At 41.4% G+C, this 25797-nt stretch overlaps 1 protein-coding gene across 7 annotated transcripts in view; it reads left to right on the forward strand.

Annotated features, from left to right (window-relative positions):
- LOC113219520 (DNA repair-scaffolding protein) overlaps nucleotides 1-25797 on the forward strand; it is a 457358-nt gene that overhangs the window by 115986 nt on the left and 315575 nt on the right. For 6 of the 7 annotated variants that reach the window (XM_026456190.2, XM_026456189.1, XM_026456192.1 and 3 more), the window contains one exon: nucleotides 15858-16108. In XM_026456190.2, coding sequence (XP_026311975.1) covers nucleotides 15858-16108 — 251 coding nt within the window. Of the gene's footprint in view, nucleotides 1-2156; nucleotides 2177-15857; nucleotides 16109-25797 lie in introns of those variants that run through there. The other variant, XM_023190581.3, reaches the window with a different exon arrangement.

Below are 25797 nucleotides of genomic sequence, written 5' to 3' on the forward strand. Positions count from 1 at the left end.
CCATTGTGTAGCATTTTAATTCTTTGCCTTGAATAAAAATAAAGCTTGGCTCATAACCAGAAGCAACCTGTCTTGCCTTGGGTCCAGGGGCATAAGTGAACAGATTTATTTTTATTTTTATTTATTTATTTTTTTTGAGACGGAGTCTTGCTCTGCCGCCCAGGCTGGAGTGCAGTGGCCGGATCTCAGCTTACTGCAAGCTCCGCCTCCCGGGTTTACGCCATTCTCCTGCCTCAGCCTCCCGAGTAGCTGGGACTACAGGCGCCCGCCTCGTCGCCCGGCTAGTTTTTTTTTGTATTTTTTAGTAGAGACAGGGTTTCACCGTATTAGCCAGGATGGTCTCGATCTCCTGACCTCGTGATCCGCCTGTCTCGGCCTCCCAAAGTGCTGGGATTACAGGCTTGAGCCACCGCGCCCGGCCTCAGATTTATTTTTAAAACGTGCCATCATGTTTGTTTCTACTAGTTTTGAGGCCCAGGTTTTGAGTAGTAGGTCTGAGTCCATGACCTCTCAGCCTGCACCATGGCAACGCGTGCTGCCCCTGCCTGGGACTGGCAGAAGGCACCCTTGCAGCAGCTCAGGACTCACACTCACTGAGCAGGTTTTAAAACATGCAGAATGGCCAGACAGGTCGTATCACAGTTTGTGTCAGAATTCCCCAGGTGTACGCTTTTTTTTTTTTTTTTTGAGAAGGGGGTACTTTTCATCTGTGATCACTGCAGATAAGATGCATGAGGACCCTGTTGCTGGGCGGGGCCTGCTGTTTGCTGTGGAGCCCCTTGGCCTTGGTCACTGCCGCTTTCTCCACCCCCTGCTACTGCCTGGTGAACTTTGACTGACCCGGCAGGTGCCTTTCTTGAGCCTCGTGATTCCCCTCCCCTCTTGCCCTGCTGTCTCTCATTTCTTCGTGGGCTCCTTAGAGCAGATGCTGGGCTGATGATAGGTGGAGGGGGCTTCTGTAAGCCAGTCCATAGGTTTGAGTTAAGTTCTCTCCTTCTCACTGGGCTGCAGCTGAGGTTGGAAACACGTATTTGGTTTGAGGAAGGCAAGCCAGGTGGTTTTCAGAGGTATAACTATGGGTGTAGCTTGTTAAACCTGTTCACCTAAGAAAAGATTTTTTTCCTTGAATGTGTGAGAAAACCTGTAGCTTTTGTTTTGCCTCTCACTAGCTGGCTGGTTTTCATGGATAAAGTTTCAGTCGCAAAAAGCACACCATGTAAACAGTGAAAATAGATCTCTTATTGGTGGCTTAAGCCTTTTTATTGAATGGAATTGTTGTTATATTGGTTTTAATTCAATAGAAAATAAAATTTTGTTAGCAACTGGGAGTCCAGTATACTCTTTATTTTGTGTTGTTTTGCTGTTCTTTTCCACACAATCAGTGAAGTTTTTATTGCATAAACAGAGAGCATTCCACATGAATTAATGTGTGTATGTGTGCCATGACTGCATTGGGTTAATAGACCTGTGGATAAAGACCTTGGGTCCCTCCCTCCCTCTGTACGCATTGTACCCAGAATGACTCCTGATACACAGTAGGCACTCAGTTAATGTGTTACATGAATACATTTCATTTTAGAAGTGGGAGTGGAAATGCAGGCATATGATAACCAAATCTATTGACCTATCAGTCACCAGTACTCTTTCATTCCCCTCAGTGTGAAGAGCAGTCTTGGTTTTGATGATTTTACTTGCCATGATGTATCTTCTGTAGCATTTTTGTTGTTGCTCTTACCATCCAACCTCCTTAAAACCGTGGTTTGTATGGGATATAAAAGCTTCTAGGCAGCCAGGGCCTTCTGACTCTCTTGTCCTTTCCTTATGGTGCTACTGACTGTGCTCGTTTGTAGTGTGACTTTAAGAAAGAGAGGCTGAACTCAGGATAGGCAGGGTGAACTTGGCGTAACACTGCTCTGGGTGTTCTCAGAAGATCCTACTCGGGCAGGTCTGGGCCTGGTCAGTAATTGGGTGGGAGGCCTTAGAGAACAGAAACCAGCGACTGGCAGGAAGTGGCATGGGGAACTCATCTGGCCTGCAAGTCTGGGCTCAGCTGGACCTGCCCCACATGGCACCAGGCGCACAAGGTGTCCTCACAGAGCCGCCCAGTGGCACACCTTTGCATGTTGACCGAGACCAAAGACTTGAGACTTCTGTTTTTGCATGAAATATGAGTCAAGTAAGAAGTTTTCTGTCTTACGATTGGTTCTCTCAAAGAATGATATTAGCTTAGTTACCATCCTCCCTTTGTTCTACCAGCTGGGTAGCATTTAGCTACAAAGGTGTAATTTTAAAATAAGGAGGTGATCATTTATTAGTGATATTCCGTTATTGCTCTTGGTGTGACCTTTCTATAAATTTTAGAATTAAGAGCTATAATTTCTGAACATTAAAGAATGGTGTTTCATCTGGCTAATTTGTTTCATACCACAGAGGCACTGCTTCATCTTGAAATTAGACTTTAATGTATTCCTGACTTGATAGCAGACACAGTTTTTCATCTAGGAGGATCCTACACATGTAGACTGTCATACATGGACTTAGATTAAGATTTGGTTGATAGGAACTGGGACACTGCAGTCCAGGGGTAGCACTTCAGGTATTCAGGGCAATCACAGGAAGCTTTTCTGAACATTTCATAAAGAAATGTGTAGGTAGGATTACAGGAACTAACATTAGCTTAAAGAGTAGCAATTGAACTATATAAAGCATTGTACTAATTTTTAAATTCAAAGTTTTTTCTCTTTTTTGAGATGGAATCTCGCTCTGTAGACAGGCTGGAGTGCAGTGGTACGATCTCGGCTCACTGCAACCTCTGTCTCCCTGGGTTCAAGCGGTTCTCCTGCCCTCAGCCTATGGAGTAGCTAGGACTACAGGTGTGCACCACCACACCCAGCCAGTTTTTGTATTTTTAGTAGAGACGTGGATTAACTTTGTTGGCCAGGATGGTCTTGATCTCTTGACTTCGTGATCCGCCCACCTCGGCCTCCGAAAGTGCTGGGATTACAGGCATGAGCCACCATGCCCAACCTAAAGTTTGTTGTTATTGTTATTATTTTTAAGAAAAAGTGATATTGTTGAATATCCACCTCTTTAGAGAACTGTAGATTTTAAAATTGTTTTTTCTGGTCAGCTCCTGTAAGTATATGCCCACATTTCCCCTTTTACGCACCCTTCCCCCCCATTGCATACATTACCAAAAAACTGGCAGATTTCAAGTTAGAGAAACAATAGGTCTTTATCTTATCGTTTTGACTGCCCAGCATTATAGATTGTCAAAATAAAGAATCCTCAAAAGGAATGGAATTGTGGAGTCATTTTAACTCCTAGTATACAGTCTGTGGGAGGCTGTCTGTGGTGAGGCGAAGCCATATAAATGCACCGGAACTTTTGGGAGCCCAGGAGTTAGGGCGCTGCTGCATCCTCACCCTACCCACTACAGGCGCATCTCACTGGGATCTTTTCTTCTCCGTGGTCTCTTTGCCAAACAGCTGCTTTTCCAGCCCTCTGCCAGGTCCTCTGTGTCTTTGTGCTGGTCCTGTGAGCATTTAAAACTCCAAATAGTATTTTATTTCTTCTTTATGTGCTCCCTAATATTTTATCTGATTCAATTAATACCATTATCCTGGCTAGCATGAACTTTGGCCTCTTCTAATACATCCCTTGAACCAACTGACTCTCTCTCTGAGAGTGTTTTCATTAGTACTATTTGGTTACTGAACTGTTTTAGAATAATAGTTATTAAAGTAATGGTTTGGAAATGAATCAGCACTTGCCAGTGTGCTGAATTACTACATTAAAATGCTATATTAACTTAATTTGCCAGAGCATTTCATCAGTGGAGTTGGAGATGGAGACAAGTCAGAATGCACAGACTTTACCACTGACCCTCAGACCCCAGTGTCTCCAAGCCCTATTTAATAGATGTGTGTGATTTTGCCCAAGTTCTTCATCATTCTACGAAAATACTTTTAGAGTGTTGTCCCCACTGCTGATGGTTCTGTTGATTTATTTGTCTTTGTGCAAGAGGACCTGTGTGCTCTCTTTCTATACATCCACCTGCAGGCACACGCTTGTATTTAATTATGCTTTAGAAAATTATTTGTATAAGTAAAACTGTATATTTGTGTTTTTTAATTATAATCTTTATAATTAATAGAAAAGAGGCTTGGGCTTGCCATTCTGATTATTTGCTTTTATCTTTTTGACTGAAGGACAGAAATTCCAGGTAGTCTCTTCATCTTTTGCAGTGTAATGTTTCAGTGAACTTGGTAGACCTGAATACCACCAGGTATTATTAGTATAAAATATTCATGTTTTGATATATAGTATTTAATTCTCGTAACTTAGTGTTTTGGTAGGGCATTCATGAAACTCTAAAACTGGAAAGAGAATTACCTGAACAAAAATGACAACAGTTTTTCAAGGATTCCATTTTTCCCTACTGAATTCTTATGGCTACATTAGCATGTATTGGTTTGTTGAATTAATTAGTGAATGAGAGTTTACCACTCATTTTTTAAGCCCACTCAGTCCCCCTCAATAAAGCAAAACATCAATGTTTCTGGTGAAACTACTCTGAAATCTTTGTTCTTATATAGTTGTATATATACGTTTTTGTTAGCCTTTGAAAAAGTATAGCTTTACTGATACTTCTGGTTTTCTATTTACTTTCAAAATGCTAAAATAAAGCTTTTGTGTTACATAAGACTAATGAAACAAATCTAGCATTGAAGAAAAGTTGGAAATATTATTAGAAATCACTTTTTTTTTAGTACTTCAGTGTAATTTGAATAGAAACTGGTATCCGCAGGCAGTACCCTTTTATACCATGTTTAAAAACTTTTTTTTTTTTTCAGTTAGTGGCAAACGTTTTAAAATTAGGAAAATTCACTTAGGGTTCAGATTTCTTTATCTTTCCTTGAAGAAACTCTGCTAGTTATTTGGCAGATTGCCCACGTTGCGGGAGGCAGTTTGCTCTGAGCAGCAGCTGCCAAGTTTAGACAGATGTGGGGCTTCCCTCACACCCCTGCCATCCTCTCTTCCTCCTCCCTCTCACCCTCTGGGGCTGGAGGCCATGAGCTCAGACCCTCTGCTAAGAAATTCCATTGGCAACTCAAGTTAGTGGCCACTAATATATTTTTGTTTATCTAGATGGCCTAAGAAATATTTCTGTATTTCTTGTTCTGCTCATTTTAAGAAGGGAGAACAGACATCCCTAGTTACTTAACTGAAATGATGTGTCCTCTCCTACCCATGAGATCTCTTCTTGCCAGTCTCTCTCTTTTGTTCCTTCTCCCTCCATTTTGTTTTGTTTTGTTTGGTTTCATTTCCTCTTTTGGCACCTGAGTGTCTGGATCCTCTAGGTGGCTTTTATACTCTTTACTTTTAATTTACTAAATTTTAAATATTTTTAAATAAAGAATACATACTTATGGAAAATATTTCAATTAGAACAGTAGTTAAAGCAAAGAATAATAAACTCAGCTCCCAGAATTAATCGTTGTTGTTTCTTGTGTAGTCTTCAAAAACTGTTCTGTATATAAGAATATTTGTATATGTTCTTCTGTTTTTGGTTTTTCCACCCATAAGGTCTTCCTATATATGCATTAGTTTTGTAATTTTCTATATTCTTATCAAGACTTGTTTCTAATGGCTGCATGATATTTTCTTGTATAAATACTGTAACCAGCACTTGATTAATGGATGATTCCAGTTTTTTGGGTGTTCTTTACCTATAAACTATGCTACACTATGCCTCCATGTACATATGTGTCTGGACAGTTGAATGAATAGACCCAGTAAGAGAATTGATAGGTTAAAAGTATTTACATGTTAAGTTTTAACATATCTTGCTTTTAGTCTCCCAGCACAGTCACACGAATTCACTCTTTGTCTCAGTGGCCAAGAGCTTCTGCCAGCATGTGGTTCCCAGGGAGACTGATCATCTTGTATTGGTAGTTTATATCACGTTTCCTTGGAATGCCTGTTTGCATATTTTGCTCATTTTTTCCATTGGGTTGGCTTCCCATTTCTTATTGATTGATGGGGATTTTTTGTACATCAAAGAAAACAAACTGCTTGTTAATTGTGGCAGATTTTTTTCTTTTTTGTCCTCTTTTGTTGTTGTTTTACCAGTTTGCTGTCTTTTAAATGTTTCTACTTGGGGAAATTTTTGGACACAGTTTTAAATTTTTATGTGGTCAGTCATTTCTTTTGTGGACTTTGTGTCATACTAGAAAAACTTTTCTCCAGTTTACAATTATTTTTAAAATGTATCTATATTTTTAGTTCTTTACAAAAATATTTTGATTTTTTGATCTTTTGGAAATTTATTTTGGTGTAGAGAGGGAACCAGCTTTTTTTCCTCTCTGGATAGGTAGTCAGTTGTTCCCAAGTGAGTTTCTTTTGCTTAGTGATTTGCACTCTTATTTTTATTATTTTTATATGCAATCATTTCTATTTGGGTATACTTCAGGAATATTAATTTGGGTACTTCAGGAATATCAATCATTGAGTGGTCTATTCCTGTGTTGGTACCAAGCTTTTAATAACTATAGTTCTACACTATGATATATTATTTGGTAAGTGTCGTTGCCCTTAATTTATTTTCTTTTTTAGAATTTTCCTTGCTTAAATGAAAAAAAACTTGAGGGAAATTCTTTAAATTTAATGGAGTAATTCTACTTGACATAAGTATTCATATACTTTATTATGTATTTTAAAACATTTTTTGGTTTCACTGAGGCTTCTAGTTATTAATTGTTGCTTTGATGTTCACTGAGTAAGTCAGGTGTGTAGGCCTGGAGGGGTGGGACAACATTTTGGAAGAGTGGAGCCAGGAGTGGTAGGAAGTGGGCTGCTTCCTGCCTGTGTTACTAGATTGCTGTGGGGGCTCAAGCAAGTCACTGAAGTGTCCCTCATGGGTTCCCATGTATAGGACAGCCTCTGCCAGCATAGTTACTGATATTTAGATATAATGAGTAGTTTTCGATCACTATTTTTCATTCAGCCATTGTGAGGAATAAATGAGTCAATACATTTATAAATATTTCAAAACTGGTAGAGCCTAGTATAAGAACTTTGATGATGATGATGATGATATTGTTGTGGTTATTTTTTCTGTTTTACTTTAGTTGAAAGGAGCCTAATTTTCTCATGTTCCAGAAAATAAGGAGGAAATTGGGGGGGTGCGGGGCGGGGAGAGAGAGAGAGATAGATATAGATATAGATATAGATATAGATATAGATATAGATATAGATATAGATATAGATAGATTGAATTTACTGCTGTTGCCCCAGCCCCAGCACTCACCAATTTCTGCTAGGGTACTGAAGGCAGACTTGTGTGATGAGGGGATTTTTAGGCTGAAACCTTGAAACATGAGAAAGACTTAGGGAAAGATTTGGGGTGGGAATGAGGAAGTGTATTCTAGGGCAGAAAAAGGGCTGTGGCGTCCACAGGCAGGGAAGAACATGGTGTGGAAACCTGAAAGCATATCAGAAAGGCTAGGGAGCAGCCAGGAGACAGACAGCTATGAGTGGAGGCCTGGTGGGAGCAGGGGCCACCTGAGGCCTTAGAGAACACAGGGCAGGTGGGGGACATTGAATGGCATCCTAGGTGTACCGGGAAGTTGTTTATAGGATCTTAAGGAAGAGCATGGAATGCTCTGACTTAGGTTGTTCTGATTGTGGTGTGTAGGGCAGACCCTGGCAGGAGGGCAGGAGTGTAGCAAGAGACCAGCTCTGAGTCACAGCCATTGTGGTGCCAGGTGGGAGTGGGTGGAGAGAAAGGGGCACATCCTGGTTAGTTTTGGATGTAAAACTTAGTCATGAATTGAATATCAGGGGATTTCTGACTTGCACATGGGTGGCACCTGGTATTGATCAGGTGATACTGGGGTAAACAGCTGGTTTTGAGGAACATATTAGGAGTTTGATTTTGAACTTGTTGTATTGAGATGTTTGGGAATATGTGAATTGAACCCTATAAGAGAAGATGGGCAGTTCTGAAATGGAGAGAGGTCGGCTGGGATATTTACGGTAACTTACCGCATGAGCATTTCCCTTCTTCAAATACATCCCGTATGCAGTCTCCACAACAACAGTCTTCTCAACGTGTCTTCCAAATTTATCCTCCTTGCCTACTTGGAAATCTTCAAAAGCTTTCTGCTTTCTTCAGTGATATCTAAACTGTTAAACCTGACATTCAAGATCCTCCACAGCTTGCTCCTCACCCAATCCATAGGATTATGTTTTTCACATTACTGTCTCTTGCCTCCCAGTATGAACGCTAAACTCTGAGTTGCCTAAACTCGTCTATAGATCATGAAAGTCATTTTACTTTCCTGCCTTATGTGCTTTTGTCTCTCTTTTTGCATCTTTGTCAGCTGAGAATTTTCCAATCCTCTGAGACTCAGTATAGGTTTTACCTCTTCCACTATGCCTGCTGGTTTTAGATCATCCAGAAATAAGGGCTTCATTTTTGTCCATTTGGAGCACTAGTATGAGCCATGCTTATATCTGCTTTATTTTATTTCAAGCTCTTTATGGAAGTGTGTCTCATCATATTTTCTCTATTCCATAATACCTTATGCGTGGTGTGTACTGAATAAATATTTATTTAATATTTTCTCTATTTGGAGATATTTTTCAGGTAGTTATCCTTTTGGTTACAAGTAGCAGGAACCAAATGTAGCCGGTTTTAAAAAAAGAGGAAATTCACTAGAACACTACTGCAAATCTTGAGTAACTTAAGATAAAGTTGAAGGATGAACTGAGCCTTGAGGCAGCCCTGGGAACCTCACCAGCAGGGGCTCATGGACTTTTCATCTAGAGGTTTGTCATTAGTGTAGCTTAACTTCCCCTTCCCAGACTCTGTCCGGAAAAGAATCTGATTGGCTTAGCATTGGTCAGTTGTCTACTTGAGGCCAATCAGCTCTGACCTCTGACAGAAGTCTTATCCTAGACACATGGCTACTGAGATGTGAGATGTCCGTAACCTCATGACTGCCAGAGGTTGAAAGGTTTCCTTCTGTGGACAGAGACATTTGTTCTCTGAAAAGAGGAGTCAGAAATAAATTGCAACAGATGTGTACTACAGCAGTATTACTAACTTTGGAAACGGAGTCAGTATTGAATACTTTATGGTTTTGAGAAATTGCAGATGGCTTTAACCAAGGTCCTATTAGTATATTGCAATGGAAATAGGACCAGACTACTGTCTTTGTTGACTGGCTTCATAAAAACTATTCCTTGCCTCATGCCAGTCTTGTTTGTGATATTTACTCACTAAATCAGAAGACTCCTCCTTCCAAACTTCCTTACATCAAGAAGGAAAAAAAGTCCTGATAATAATTTTATTGTATTTAAACATTAGCAGATTATGATAATAGCTACATAGTGATTCTTTGCTCTGCACATTTGACCATTGCAGATGTTTTACTGCTATAAAAGTTCCTTATTTACTCGTCCATATTATTTCTATAACTGGGCTATATTTCTGAAGGAAGTAATCTGTGAAAGTTTCAAGAGGGCATCAGTTGGTTAACTTTGCAAAAATAGGAAAAATATGTAAAATGTAAGTGTTTTAAAAGAAAAACAAATTTAAATCTTTGTTCTTGAAATTCATCATATATGCAAAGTAATTTTTTTTGTAAGGATGATTTGGTAAAGGATCAAAGTTTCCGGCTGGGCATGGTGGCTCACGCCCCAGCACTTTGGGAGGCCAAGGCAGGCGGAACATGAGGTCAGGAGATCAAGACCATCCTGGCTAACACAGTGAAACCCCGTCGATACTAAAAATACAAAAAATTAGCCAGGCGTGTTGGTGGGCACCTGTAGTCCCAGCTACTTGGTTGGGAGGCTGAGGCAGGAGAATAGCATGAACTCGGAAGGCAGAGCTTGCAGTGAGCTGAGATCATGGCACTGCACTCCAGCCTAGGCGACAGAGCGAGAGTCCATCCCCCCCCAAAAAAAAAAAGTTGCTGTGGAACACAAATTTCACCCAAGTACATTGGGTCACTGTGTGGCAGCAGTAGGCAACTTACCAGGAATAACTATGGTTAAGAAATGTGGTTGATGTTTTTAAGGTACTGGGAAAGATGTCAGTGGTGTATACCAGGTCCTTCTTCTGTCACTTTAAAATTTTAATAACAATTTTCTGACCATCTATGTGTTCCGTAGATCCAGATGATTGAAAAATTAATTTTCTCTCCTATTGGAGAAACGGTTAAAGGATATGAACACACAGGAAGAAGTGTGAAGAGCCGATCAACGGGTGCAAAGATGCTCAACCCTGTGAATGATCAGGGATGTGCACACTTAAATAGGAGAGACATAACATTTCACACCCATCAGATAGGTATAAATTTAAAAGTTTAAAATTACTCAGTGATGCTGATAATGTGCCACAGCTTTAAAACACTGCTGATGAGCATTTCTGTCAGCACAGGGTCTCTATAGAACCGTCTCACAATTGCCAGTGTAGTTAAGAATGGACTGTCCGGCCGGGCGCGGTGGCTCAAGCCTGTAATCCCAGCACTTTGGGAGGCCGAGACGGGCGGATCACGAGGTCAGGAGATCGAGACCATCTTGGCTAACACAGTGAAACCCCGTCTCTACTAAAAATACAAAAAATTAGCCGGGCGAGGTGGCCGGCGCCTGTGGTCCCAGCTACTCGGGAGGCTGAGGCAGGAGAATGGCGTGAACCCGGGAGGCGGAGGTTGCAGTGAGCTGAGATCCGGCCACTGCACTCCAGCCTGGGCGACAGAGCAAGACTCCGTCTCAAAAAAAAAAAAAAAGAATGTCCAAGAATCCACTGGGCTAGTGTATACCACTGAGAAGCTAGCATGTATGTGCCCAGTGAAACAAGTATAGTACTACATGTTACAGTTTTGTTGTAATGTGAAAATTTACAAAACTCTTAAGTGTCTACCAACAGTGAAATAGGTAAGTAAAAAGTGGTATAGTCAGAATATAGCAATGAAAATTAATGATCTACAGCTGCTGTGTCCTTGCAAAATAGTTCGTTTGTGTGTGTGCTATTAAAAAAAATTAAAACAGATAATAATGAAATGCCAAATTCAGGAGAGAGTTGCCTCTAAGGAGAATAGGCACAGGAAGAGAAATACAGAACAGTTCACCCATACCATTAAAAAAAATCTAAAGAAAAATTTGCATTGTATTAAAATTTGACAGAAGGTGATGGGTACATCTACTTGTTAATTTTTTTCCCTACCTTTCTGTGCCCTTAAATATTTCATAATAAATAGTCATTATCTGTATCTTAAAATATTTCTCAAAGAATTTTTCCATTTTTGGATGATTAATGGGGGAGTCAACTTGTTCAGAGTAACAAAGTAGTTAAATAGTTGAGCTGTGATCAAAAACAAGTCTGTCTTGTTCCAAAACTCATGACCCTCCTTTCTCATTAATCTCATTCTACAATGTAGAGAGGGAATACAAGCTTGAACCTATGAACCTGCAGTCGCCTTTGACCTATCTCTGACCATTCCTCTCTCTTCCACCCTCTCTGGCACACACTTGTCTGTGCGCACATGCATACGTGTACATATCATTCTTTCTGAAAGATTATGTGTTCCTCACAGTCAGGCTCAGGCCAAGACAGCTTGTGTCTGGTGAGCCAGTAGGCCCTCTCTGTCTGTGGTGTGAGCATTCCTCCACGTTCATCTGGGGTTATGGGCATGGGGAATGTTCTAAAATATAATATGCTAAAATGGTGGCTTCTAGTTATCCTTTCCTAAAGGTGTTCCTTCTGCCTTGGTTCCTGTTAGAAATGACTACATGGGCCGGGTGCAGCGGCTCATACCTATAATCCCAGCACTTTGGGAGGCTGAGGTCGGAGGATGGCTTGAGCTCAGGAATTTGATACCATCCTGGGCAACAAAGTGAGACCTTGTCTCTACAAAAAAATGTTTTTAAATAGCCAGGCATGGTGGCACACATCTGTAGCCTCAGCTACTTGAGAGGCTGAGGTGGGAGGATCACTCAATCCCAGGAGAGTCAAGGCTGCAGTGAGCTGTGTTCACACTTCAGCTTGGGCAACAGAGTGAGATCCTGTTTTTAACAAAACAAAAAACAAAGTAAATAATTAATTAAAAAATGACTACACAAAGAATCCAGGATTTGCTCTGCGGGTTTAAGACAGTATTTGTCTTTTTGGTTGTCTGCAGAAGACGTTGTTGGTGTTCCTCATTGTCTTCTGTATAGAAATCCTCTTAGAAACTGAGAAAAAAGTTTTAACAGAAAATAAATACAAATTTTAAAATATTAAATTTAAAACCAAACAATATGTAAACTATAGGGACTAAAAAGAATAGCTAACATTTGCTAAATGCTTATACGTTAGCATTTATTACTGCATCTCCAATTTGAAGATGAGGAAACAACCTCCTCAAGGACACTACCTTAGGGAAGTTAAATAAATTCCCTAAGGTAGCCCGCTAGTAGGGAGTAGGGCTGAGACCACAACAGTGTTCGAGTCAGACACCACTTTTATTGGGAAAGACTTTCTAGGCTGCTACTGCTCCAAGTGGTCTTCTCCATTTCTACATCTGCTGTATGCAGGGTACGTTTGGAATTGTCCATAAATTGTTTTGTATTTTTAGTTTAGTTTTTCCTTCAGTTTTTAAATTGAGTATAAGGATGCAAGAGCAAGGATGGACTTGAAAATTTCTTTATACTACCGTAGCAGCTAGCATAGCATGTGGTTAGTTGGCATTCAGTGCATTCTTAGATATTTGCTAGTTCTCACTGAGGAAGCAATAGCTTAAAATACCTAAAATTTGTTATCATGGATTGATGCTGAGAATTTTGAAGTACTACCTGAGCTGCTAAGTCTTAGCAGTTTTCTTCACTGAGGAAATTCATTTGGATTTCATGGTTTTCATGATTTTAACTTAAGCATCGTCTTGCCAGGTTGTTCACAGCTGAGCAAATGTACCTTTTTATGCCATCCTTTCTGGGAAGGAAAATAAAATATGCCTATCCAAACTTTCTAAAACAAATTGTCATGTCTGCTGTTTTCATTTTGTCTTCCATTTATTCTTTAAGGCACATTCTTACCAAGGTCCCATGGATTTCTTGTATCTGTACAATTTCTCTTTTGTCAAATGCAGAACACTGTTCAGTCTCTTGTCACCTGAAGACAGCATGAATGTTCTTGATGTTTCCAAGATTCCAATCTGGACCTTCTCTTCTTCTTTCACATACTTTTCCATAGATAGTCTTCTCCAGCCCTCGTGCCTTCACATCCTGATTCTCATGATTTCTGAAGTTATGTTCCCATCCCACATCACTCTTAGAACTCCAGACCTGCAGAGCCACTGCCTGTTGACCAGTTTTTCCCCAGGTATCCCATAGGCACCACAACATTCACACATCAAAACCAGCTTGAGTATTAGCAACTCTTGTCCGAATGTATTTCCTGCTATATTGAATTTGGTCCTCAAGTGTTATTGCATCCTTTTCCTCATTTTCTTTTCAGTCCACCTCTCTATTCCCACTACCACTCAGATCCTCTCAATGTCTTGCTCTGACTATGGAAGAGCCTTTTAGCTAGCTGCCCTTCCCCAGCCAGTGTGGTTTCCTCTCTCTCTGTATCACCATTCAAATGTTCGAATGGTCAATTCCACATTACTGTCTGAGGTTGTTAGCTCCTGTGTCAAGCTGCCAGTGGCTCTCTCCTGCCTCAGAATATTGGTCCTCCTCTTTCTTCTCCCTGGAATGTCCTTCCCTCTTCTCTCTATCTAATTAATCCACACTTAGCATTGAACTTCAGGTGCCAGATTCTGGGAAGCAACCCTCTTTTACTTTTTCTTTTTTTCTGTCTGTCTTTCCTTCTTTTCTTCTTTCTCTCTCTCTCTTTCTTTCTCTCTTTCTTTCTCTTTCTTTCTTTCTTGCTCTCTTCCTTCTTTCTTTCTTTCTTTCTTTCTTTCTTTCTTTCTTTCTTTCTTTCTTTCTCTTGTCTTTCCTTTCTTTCCTTCTTTTCTTTTCTCTCTTTCTCTCTTCCTTTCCTTTCCTTTTTTTTTTCTTTTCTTTTCTTTTCCCCTCCCTGCCTCCCTCCCTCCCTCCTTTCCCTCCTTCCTTCCCACTCTGTCACCCAGGGTGGAGTGCAGTGGCGTGATCTCAGCTCACTGCAACCTCCGCTTCCCAGGGTCTCAAGCCATTCTCCTGCCTCAGCTTCCCCAATAGCTGGGATTACAGGTGTGCGCCACCACACCCGGCTAATTTTTGTATTTTTAGTAGAGACAGGGTTTTGCCATATTGGCCAGGCTGCTTTCAAACTCCTGGCCTCAAGTGATCTGCCTGCTTTAGCCTTCCAAAGTGCTGGGATTACACCCACCCAACCAGAAACAGACCTTTTCTGACACTTAACTCTTCTCTCTCCCTGTGCCTCTCCTGGCTTTGTCACCCTTCTTATGTGTTCTCCTTGGAGCCCAAGCAGTATCTCCATGGCAGCATTCCTACCAGTGTTTTACAACTATCTGGGACTGGTCTCTCCCATCCTCACAAGCAGCATGAATCCTCTTCATGGCTGCATGTGAGTCCCCAGCCCAAGCCGCCTGTGGTTGGTTATTTGTTGACTTATTTCTAGGATAGTGGTTCTCAACTGCGGGTGATTTTTTCTTGGTGAAACCCCATCTCTACTAAATATACAAAAATTAGCCAGGCATCATGCTGGGCACCTGTAATCCCAGCTACTTGGGAAGCTGAGGCAGGAGAATCACTTGAACCCAAGAAGCAGAGGTAGCAATGAGCCAAGATCATGCCGCTGCACTCCAGCCTGGGTGGCAGAGTGAGACTCCGTCTCAAAAAAGAAAAAAGAATTTAACCATATAATCCTCAGAAAAAAAGCCTTTTGTTTTATGTAGATTAGCTAATGATGTAAATTCTAGTGCCACCCCCAATATTTAGGTAGTGAATTAGATGGGACTTCTAGTGCACTGGAAGTTAGGATATTGAAGGATGAATTGTTGCTGACACAGAGTAACATGGGATTGACCTATACAATGAAGTAATAGGAAAATAAAATCCTATTGTGCTTTAAATTTGGCGTGTGTCTTGGCAAAGACAGAAAACATCAGAGAAGGTTTTGATTCTTCCCTCCAGAATTGGCCATATGATATGTTTTTTTGTTTTTTTTGTTTTTTTTTTTTGGCCATGCGATATGAATTCTTGTGTTATAATCAGCTTTCAAAAAATTATTATTTTGAAAGTTTAGAAATCTGAGTTGGAGAAAGAAACATTTTAGGAAATGTTAGGAAAAGGAGACAGTGACTCATATTCTGAAATAGTTCCTGTTGATATTTGCAATTTCAAACTAGTCTCTGGAAAATAATTATATAATTGTATGGAGAGAGTCAAGTCTTGATCATTACCCTCGGGGACTTCTTTTGGCAAATTAAATGATTTATACCTGAAGAGACAATTTAGCTTCATGTTAAATTTCAAAATCCAAGAAATACTTTCTTTTCAGTAGCTGTCAGATTGTATTGACGATCATCAGCCTTTCAGATGAGTGTTATTTGTTCAGTTTTGGAGATTACCTATATGTGTGGTACTGTCTTGTAGTTTTCTGAAAGAAGATTGAAGTATTTATACTTATTTTTGTGGATTCAGTGAGGTAAAGTCTGGCTTACAGTTGATTTAACCTCTTCTTGGTCTTGGTTACTTTTGGATTTTGTCAGAACAGAAGTTTAAGCTGCAGATACTGTGTTCAAAAAGGTCCTTCAAGAAATATAACTGTAAGGAAATGGAATGATAGATGTGTATAAATATGAACTTGAATCAAGTATGCTTTGTATTTAAAAATATGCCTTTCTTTTAATTTTTTTTAGCCAAGTTCTATAGAAATTTTAGAGTATTCATCAGATAGTGAAAAAGAAGATGACTTGGAAAATGTCCTACTCATTGATTCGGAATCCCCTCACAAATACCATGTGGAGTTTGCATCAGATGCAAGACAGACTGTGGAGAGACTGATAGACCCAAGGACAAAATCAACAGAGACCATTTTGCATACACCTCAGAAACCCACAGCTAAGTTTCCCAGGACTCCAGAAAAGTCAGCGAAGAAGAAGCTTTTAAGGTTAAATTGTACCCTTTTAAATACTCTTTTTAAATTTTTCTCTTTCTTTAAAAACCCAAATATCTAAAATGTTAATTTTAAAATACTTGTATATGAAGTCCTAAGTCCTGGAGCCGATTAATAGAATGTTCATCCAAGTTGAGGGTTATAGCTTCAGTCATGCCCAGCGGATGTGACTGCCTCTCTTAATGGAGATTTATTTGGGTTATCAAATGTTATTGAGAGTCAGTGTTCTAGGTGCTGTGGAGACAAGTATATAATTGTTCTGTTCTTGAGTAACTTACAGTCTAAAAAGGGAAATGGAAATATGTATAGATCGTGTCAGATTACTTTTATGAGAGAGATCTGCCAGGGCAACACTTGCAAGTGTGAAAAAAGTATGAGAGAGCAGAACCCACAGATAAGACGTGTCTGGTGTGCCATGAACTACAGCGTCAGTCTGGGGCTAGGCTGTAGCCATGGTGAGCAAAGCAGGAAAGATAACATGAAGGAGCCTGTAGGGACCTTCCCCAATCCTGTGTAATACAAGGTTCTCTTTGTTGTTGAAGCAAACAATGCCAAGCAAAGACTCAATGAAAGTAAAAAAGAGAGGCCGGGGGGTGGCTCACGCCTGTAATCCCAGCACTTTGGGAGGCCGAGGTGGGTAGATCACGAGTTCAGGAGTTCGAGACCAGCCTGGCCAACATGGTGAAACCCTGTGTCTGCTGAAAATACAAAAATTAGCTGGGCATGGAGGCATGCACCTGTAATCCCAGCTACACGGGAGGCTGAGGCAGGAGAATTGCTTGAACTTGGGAGGTGGAGGTTGCAGTGAGCTGAGATCGTGCCATTGCACTCCAGCCTGGGCGACAGGGCAAGACTCTGTCTCAAAAAACAACAACAACAAAAGAAAGTAAGAAAGAGAACCTGTATGAAGCATTGCCACAAAAGCAAAAGTGGTAGAGCATTTCAAGGCAAAGGAGTTTCAGTAGAAAGAGTAAATGTGATCATGAAGAGTGTAGGTGTTGGATGCACAGATGATACTGTAGCATCATGAGAAGACAAGCCTGGTGTGCACTCAGGGGAGCCCAGGGTCTGTGGCTGAAGTAGAACACGGTTCAAGGAGTGAGGACAGGGTCATGGCTCTTATGTGGGAGTTGGGGACCAGACAGGAGGGCTTTGATTCCTCTCTTCGGGATTACCAGTCACCTGGAAAAGATCCAGCCTCTAGAGAGGGTTCAGGGAATAGGAGAGACAGATTTTGAAAACAGTGGGATTCCGAATAAACAGAGTTTGCACCATAGCTCTATCAGCATCCTGAAGAGGAGGTAGGGAAGGAAGGTGGAGAGGAGAGCCCCAGCTTGAGTACACCAGTGGAGGAAAGAGCATGAGAATGTGGCCAAGTCTAGTGGTATGGCCAGAGCACAGAGATCCATTTGTGCCTACTCACCATGAGACAGAAAGCCTTATGCCCAAAGTGAAGAAGTTGTGGCCTCAAAAAAGAATGTAATTTGTAATAGAAGGTGGTTTGTAATAGTCTCTGGGAAGAAAGGAAAGGAAGCCCATTAGAGGAATTAGCATGTCTTTGTTGGTGAAGGTGATGCCGTGCAATTACAGAAAGTCATGTCCCCAGCCCTGCTGAGGGCCTACCACTTGCCAAGCACTGTTCATGCACTGGAGCAAGAAAAGTGGAATGGTTGCTCATAACAGAGAGCAAAGGTGAATGGAGCCCGGCCTGTATCGGGGGAAGGGTAGTACGGAGCCAACAAGTAAAATAGATGTCAAGTCAGAGAGAGAAATTTTATGGAGAAAAGGCAGAAAAAGGGGGACAGAGAAGGGTCCAGAGGTGGGGGAGGACATTTCAGTTTGAAACAGGCTCAGGGAAGCCCTAAGGAGGTGCTTCATTGAGCAGCTGGAAGAATAGAGTGTGCAGTGGAGCAGGTGCTTTTGTTTTTGTATCTTTGATTGACAATCATGAGGCTTTTGGCCATTTTCAGTTAGATACTATACATCTTAGTGGGACTATGAGTCTGCAGTCCACGGGCAGGCTTGGTGTTGGAGATGTGAATGCGTAGACTTCAGTGTCCAGATCTTTTGAAGCATGAGCTAGGTCGGGTCACAGGAGATGCACTGCTAGGCGAGAGGAGAACCTGTCCAAGGCCTGAGTCCTGGGTGCTCTACAGAAGTTGGGGTATGGAGGGAGAAACTGCTGAGGGAGGAGCCAAAACAAAGGGAGCATGGTGTGCTGAGGCAAGTGAGGAGAGAGGGTGACCCACTGTGACAGACGCTGCCAGGACTGACCTCTGTGATTCCACGGTGAAGGGCAGGGTGTGCAGCCATCTCAGTGGCGTGACCAGGCAAAGCAGACTGCCATGGACTCGAGAGAATGGAAAGAGAGAAACTGAAGACAGCACGATGAAACTCTGGAGAAGTTTTGCTTTAAGGGGAACAGATCAATAGTGCATTAGTTGAAAGTGAATGTGAGGGTCAAGGTTTCTTATTTTAAAGGTGGTAGAAATTTCATCATGTTTGTATGTTGATAGGAAAGTCCAAGAGAAAAGGGGAAACTGCTGAGGCAGGGGAGGGAGGGGACAACTGATGGAGTTGTCTCTGCCATGGTGAAGGGAGGCACAAACAGGGGTGACCTTGTCAGGAGCTCAGAGTGTGCACCCATGGCCAGGGCAGGCAGAGCCCATGCAGGTGCTGGAATGGACCTGGTAAGGAGCAGACAGGCCATCCACGGACAGCTGGGAAGGCGAAGTCCCTGCCGTTACAGGCACGTGTATCTGACTTGGGAAGTAGTTTTTTCTGATCAATTCTATTCCAGTAAAATGCAGTCGTTCATTAGCTGACAGGGAGGATGAGGAGGGAGCTGTGGGGGTCTGAGGAGAGAGAATCTGTGAAATGGTCATGTAGTGGGGACAAATGAACTGGAGAAGGGCTCCAGGGCTGACAGGATCAGGCCCTGTTGGGAAGTTGTGGTCACAGACTGAGTTTGAGACCGATCAGGCAGTGTGGATTCGACCCTTGGGCTGCACATATGGGCAGAGCACAAGGATGGTCCGGGGGCTCACTAAAAGAGGTTGACAGGAGTTCTGAGAGTAGCTATAATAATGACCTATGAAACCTAAGCTGGGTAAGGTGGGAATGAGAACATGCAGGATGTGGATCATGGTGAGTTGGGGTAGAACTCACTGATTGAGGACTGGTGAAAGGTTGGTCAAACACTTACGGAGTCAGGCTACTGTAAGTGATGAGCTGGGGCAGTAAGGGTGACAGGCATCCAGAGTTGAGCCGCTGGAGGGAGGTAGTTCGGGACTTCAAGATTAGAGTAGCTGACGCAGATAGAGGACACCGTCTTGGAGCTGGGCGGGCACTGATAATGCCTGCCCTGGCGTTGGGCAGGCTGAGTTGGAGCTGGAGTGTAAGGGAGGGTGCCAGATGGTCTGTCTGGAAGCTGCAGTGAAGAGCAAGGCCGTCCCTTTGTGGCTTTTCAGGCCCAGTGAGAGGGTAGGGGAGAGAACACAGTGCTGTTGAAGGTCACTGTCAGGGAGTCCTCAATAGAAGGTGGAGGGGACATTCATAGAAGTGGCTGAAGCTGCTCCAACAACATGCAATTGATTATTTTCTTGTTGTGATTACTAGGAATAACTAAGTGAGGATGTCTGTTTTGAAGTTACTGTGCTTAGATACTAAAAATGAGATTGGTGTGCTTAGGGTTGTTAGTGTCAGGCCTTCAAACTGAAGAGTTCCTGTTTCACTGAGCTGACTAGAAAGGCCTGTGACTGCCTTGTCTGCCTTTGGTGAAGGGATGGTGGTTTGTGGTGATTAAAAACTTTTTTTTACCTGATAAAGGCCAGGTAGCAAGGATTGAGAGAGGTAGTTGGCATTTGAAGCCTGGAGCACACTGGCCCTTCTCTCTCTGGTTTGCCCTGTGGGAAATGTCACTCAGTCTCTTTGGGCTTTCTTTTTCTTTTCTTTTCTTCTTTTTTTTTTATTCATGGAACTATTTGAAGCATAAAAAACACTAATGCAAAATTGTTAGATATTTAAGTGTGTTGGTAATAATAAAGCTATATCTGTCTCCCCATTTTGATGGTCAAGTTGTTTTTCACAGTGTTTATTATACCATGAAAAGACAAAATCTGCGTCTGATTGGTGTACCTGAAAGTGATGGGGAGAATGGAACCAAGCTGGAAAACACTCCTCAGGATATTATCCAGGAGAACTTCCACAACCTTGCGAGGCAGGGCAACATTGAAATTCAGGAAATACAGAGAACGCCACAAAGATACTCTTTGAGAAGAGCAACTCCAAGACACATAATTGTCACATTCACCAAAGTTGAAATGAAGGAAAAAATGTTAATGGCAGCCAGAGAGAAAGGTCGAGTTACCCACAAAGGGAAGTCGATCAGACTAACAGCGAATCTCTCGTCAGAAACTCTACAAGCCAGAAGAGAGTGGGGGCCAATATTCAACATTCTTAAAGAAAAGAAGTTTCAACCCAGAATTTCATATCCAGCCAAACTAAGCTTCATAAGTGAAGGAGAAATAAAATCCTTTCAGACAAACAAATGCTGAGAGGTTTTGTCACCACCAGGACTCCCTTACAAGAGCTCCTGAAGGAAGCACTAAACATGGAAAGGAACAACTGGTACCAGCCACTGCAAAAGCATACCAGATTGTAAAGACAATTGATGCTAGAAAGAAACTGCATCAACTAACGAGCAAAATAACCAGCTAACATCATAATGATAGGATCAAATTCACACATAACAATATTAACCTTAAATATAAATGAGCTAAAAGCTCCAAGTAAAAGACACAGACTAGCAAATTGGATAAAGAGTCAAGACCTATCAGTGTGCTGTATTCAGGAGGCCCATCTCATGTGCAGAGACACACATAGGCTCAAAATAAAGGGATGGAGGAAGATCTACCAAGCAAATGGAAGACAAAAACAAAGCAGGGGTTACAGTCCTACTCTCTGATAAAACAGACTTTAAACCAAAAGATAAAAAGAGACAAAGAAGGCCATTGCATAATGGTAAAGGGATCAATTCAACAAAAGAACTAACTATCCTAAATATATATGCACCCAATACAGGAGCACCCAGATTCATAAAGCAAGTCCCTAGAGACCTACAAAGAGACTTAGACTCCCACACAATAATAATGGGAGACTTTAACATCCCACTGTCAACATTAGGCAGATCAAGGAGACAGAAAGTTAACAAGGATATCCAGGAAATGAACTCAGTTTTTCACCAACCAGACGTAATAGACATCTATAGAACTCTCCACCCTAAATCAACAGAAGATACATTCTTCTCAGCACCACATCGCACTTATTCCCAAATTGACCATATAGTTGGAAGTAAAGCACTCCTCAGCAAATGTAAAAGAACAGAAATTATTACAAACTGTCTCTCTGACCACAGTGAAATCAAGTGGTACTCATGTCCCAGTACCAGAATCTCTGGGACACATTTAAAGCAGTGTGTAGAGGGAAATTTATAGCACTAAATGCCCACAAGAGAAAGCAGGAAAGATCTAAAATTGACACCCTAGCATCACAACAGAACTAGAGAAGCAAGAGCCAACACATTCAGAAGCTAGCAGAAGGCAAGAAATAACTAAGATCAGAGCAGAACTGAAGGAGATAGAGACATTAAAAACCCTTCAGAAAATCAATGAATCCAGGAGCTGGTTTGTTCAAAAGATCAACAAAATTGGTAGACCACTAGCAAGACTGATGAAGAAGAAAAGAGAGAGGAATCAAACAGACGTAATAAAAAATGATAAAGTGGATATCACCACCAATCCCACAGAAATACAAACTACCATCAGAGAATACTATAAACATGTCTACTCAAATAAACTAGAAAATCTAGAAGAAATGGATAAATTCCTGGACACATACAATCTCCCAAGACTAAACCAGGAGGAAGTTGAATCCCTGAATAGACCAATAACAAGTTCTGAAATTGAGGCAATGATTAATAGCCTACCAACCAAAAAAAGTCCAGGAGCAGACGGATTCACAGCTGAATTCTACCAGAAGTACAAAGAGGAGCTGGTACCATTCCTTCTGAAACTATTCCAATCAATAAAAAAGAGGGAATCCTTCCTAATTCATTTTATGAGGCCAACATCTTCCTGATACCAAAGCCTGGCAGAGACACACAAAAAAAATGACAATTTTAGACCAATATCCCTGATGAACATCGATGCAAAAATCCTCAATAAAATACTGGCAAACCGAATCCAGCAGCACATCAAAAAGCTTATCCACCACGGTCAAGTTGGCTTCATTCCTGGGATGCAAGCCTGGTTCAACATGTGTAAATCAGTAAACATAATCCAGCATATAAACAGAACCAAAGACAAAAACCACATGATTATCTCAATAGATGCAGAAAAGGCCTTTCACAAAATTCAACAGCACTTCATGCTAAAAACTCTCAGTAAACTAGGTATTGATGGGGCGTATCTCAAAATAATAAGAGTTATTTATGACAGACCCACAGCCAATATCATACTGAATGGGCAAAAACTGGAAGCATTCCCTTTGAAAACTGGCACAAGACAGGAATGCCCTCTGTCTGCACTCTTACTCAACATAGTGTTGGAAGTTCTGGCCAGAACAATCAGGCCAGAGAAAGAAATAAAGGGTATTCAATTAGGAAAAGAGGAAGTCAAATTGTCCCTGTTTGCAGATGACATGATTGTATATTTAGAAAACCCTATCATCTCAGCCCAAAATCTCCTTAAACTGATAAGCAACTTCAGCAGAGTCTCAGGATACAAAACCAGTGTGCAAAAATCACAAGCATTCCTATACACCAATAACAGACAAACAGCTAAATCATGAGTGAACTCCCATTCACAATTGCTTCAAAGACAGTAAAATACCTAGGAATCCAACTTACAAGGGAAGTGACGGGCTTCTTCAAGGAGAACTACAAACCACTGCTCAGTGAAATAAAAGAGGACAGAAACAAATGGAAGAACATTCCATGCTCATGGATAGGAAGAATCAATATTATAAAAATGGCCATACTGCCCAAGGTAATTTATAGATTCAATGCTATCCCCATTATGCTACCAATGACTTTCTTCACAGAATTGGAAAAAACTAAAGTTCATATGGAACCAGAAAGACCCTGCATTGCCAAGACAATCCTAAGCCAAAAGAACAAAGCTGGAGGCCTCACAGTACCTGACTTCAAACTATACTACAAAGCTACAGTAAGCAAAGCAGCATGATACTGGTACCAAAACAGAGGTATAGACCAGTTGAACAGAACAGAGTCCTCAGAAGTAAGACCACACATCTACAGCCATCTGATCTTTGACAAACCTGAGAAAAACAAGAAATGGGGAAAGGATTCCCTATTTAATAAATGGTGCTGGGAAAATTGGCTAGCCATAAGTAGAAAGCTGAAACTGGATCCTTTCCTTACTCCTTATACGAAGATTAATTCAAGATGGATTAGAGACTTAAAGGTTAGACCTAAAACCATAAAAACCCTAGAAGAAATCTTAGGCAATACCGTTCAGTCCATAGGCATGGGCAAGGACTTCATGTCTAAAACACCAAAAGCAACAGCAACAAAAGCCAAAATTGACAAATGGGATCTCATTAAACTAAAGAGCTTCTGCACAACAAAAGAAACTACCATCAGAATGAACAGGCAACCTACAGAATGGGAGAACATTTTTGCAATCTACTCATCTGACAAAGGGCTAATATCCAGAACCTATAAAGAACTCAATCAAATTTACAAGAAAAAAGCAAACAACTCCATCAAAAAGTGGGCAAAGGATATGAACAGACACTTCTCAAAAGAAGACATTCATACAGCCAGCAGACACATGAAAAAATGCTCATCATCACTCGCCATCAGAGAAATGCAAATCAAAACCACAATGAGATACCATCTCACACCAGTTAGAATGGCAATCATTAAAAAATCAGGAAACAACAGGTGCTGGAGAGGATGTGGAGAAATAGGAACACTTTTACACTTTTAGTGGGACGGTAAACTGCTTCAACCATTGTGGAAAACAGTGTGGCGATTCCTCAAGGATCTAGAACTAGAAATCCCATTTGACCCAGCCATTCCATTACTGGGGATACACCCAAAGGATTATAAGTCATGCTGCTATAAAGACACATGCACACGTATGTTTATTGCGGCACTATTCACAATAGCAAAGACTTGGAATCAACCCAAATGTCCATCAGTGACAGACTGGTTTAAGAAAATATGGCACATATACACCATGGAATACTATGCAGCCATAAAAAAGGATGAGTTTGAGTCCTTTGTAGGGACATGGATGCAGCTGGAAACCATCATTCTCAGCAAACTATCGCAAGAACAGAAAACCAAATACCGCATGTTCTCACTCGTAGATGGGAATTGAACAATGCGATCACTTGGACACAGGAAGGGGAGCATCACACACCGGGTTCTATTGTGGGGAGGGGGAAGGATAGCATTAAGAGATACATCTAATGTAAATGACGAGTTAATGAGTGCAGCACACCAACATGGCACATGTATACATATGTAACAAACCTGCACGTTGTGCACGTGTACCCTAGAACTTGAAGTATTAAAAAAAAAAAAAAGAAAGAAATAATACCACACATCTACAACCATCTGATCTTTGACAAACCTGACAGAAACAAGAAATGCGGAAAGGATTCCCTATTTCATAAATGGTGTTGGGAAAACTGGCTAGCCATATGTAGAAAGCTGAAACTGGATCCCTTCCTTACTCCTTACACAAAAAAATGCTCATCATCACTGGCCATCAGAGAAATGCAAATCAAAACCACAATGAGATACTATCTCACACCAGTTAGAATAGTGATCATTAAAAAGTCAGGAGACAACGGGTGCTGGAACGATGTGGAGAGATAGGAACGCTTTTACACTGTTGGTGGAACTGTCAACTGGTTCAACCATTGTGGAAGACAGTGTGGCAATTTCTCAAGGATCTAGAAGTAGAAATCCCATTTGAGCCAGCCATCCCATTACTGGGCATATACCCAAAGAATTATAAATCATGCTGTTATGAAGACACATGCATATGTATGTTTATTGCGGCACTGTTCACAACAGCAAAGTTTTGGAAGCAACCCAAATGTCCATCAGTGATAAGACTGGATTAAGAAAATGTGGCACATAGGCCGGGCGCGGTGGCTCAAGCCTGTAATCCCAGCACTTTGGGAGGCCAAGACGGGCGGATCACGAGGTCAGGAGATCAAGACCATCCTGGCTAACCTGGTGAAACCCCATCTCTACTAAAAAATACAAAAAAAAAACTAGCCGGACGAGGTGGCGGGCGCCTGTAATCCCAGCTACTTGGGAGGCTGAGGCAGGAGAATGGCGTAAACCCCGGACACGGAGCTTGCAGTGAGCTGAGATCCAGCCACTGCACTCCAGCCTGAGTGACAGAGCAAGACTCCGTCTCAAAAAAAAAAAAAGAAAATGTGGCACATATAAACCGTGGAGTGCTATGTGGCCATAAGAAAGGATGAGTTCATGTCCTTTGTAGGGACTTGGGATGAAGCTGGAAACCATCATTCTGAGGAAACTGTCACAGGGACGGAGAACCAGACACCGCATGTTCTCATTCATAGGTGGGAGCTGAATAATGAGAACACTTGGACACAGGGTAGGGAACATTGCA

This window comes from Piliocolobus tephrosceles, chromosome 7 (genome assembly GCF_002776525.5).
Source record: "Piliocolobus tephrosceles isolate RC106 chromosome 7, ASM277652v3, whole genome shotgun sequence".
NCBI classification, from domain to species: Eukaryota; Metazoa; Chordata; class Mammalia; order Primates; family Cercopithecidae; genus Piliocolobus; species Piliocolobus tephrosceles.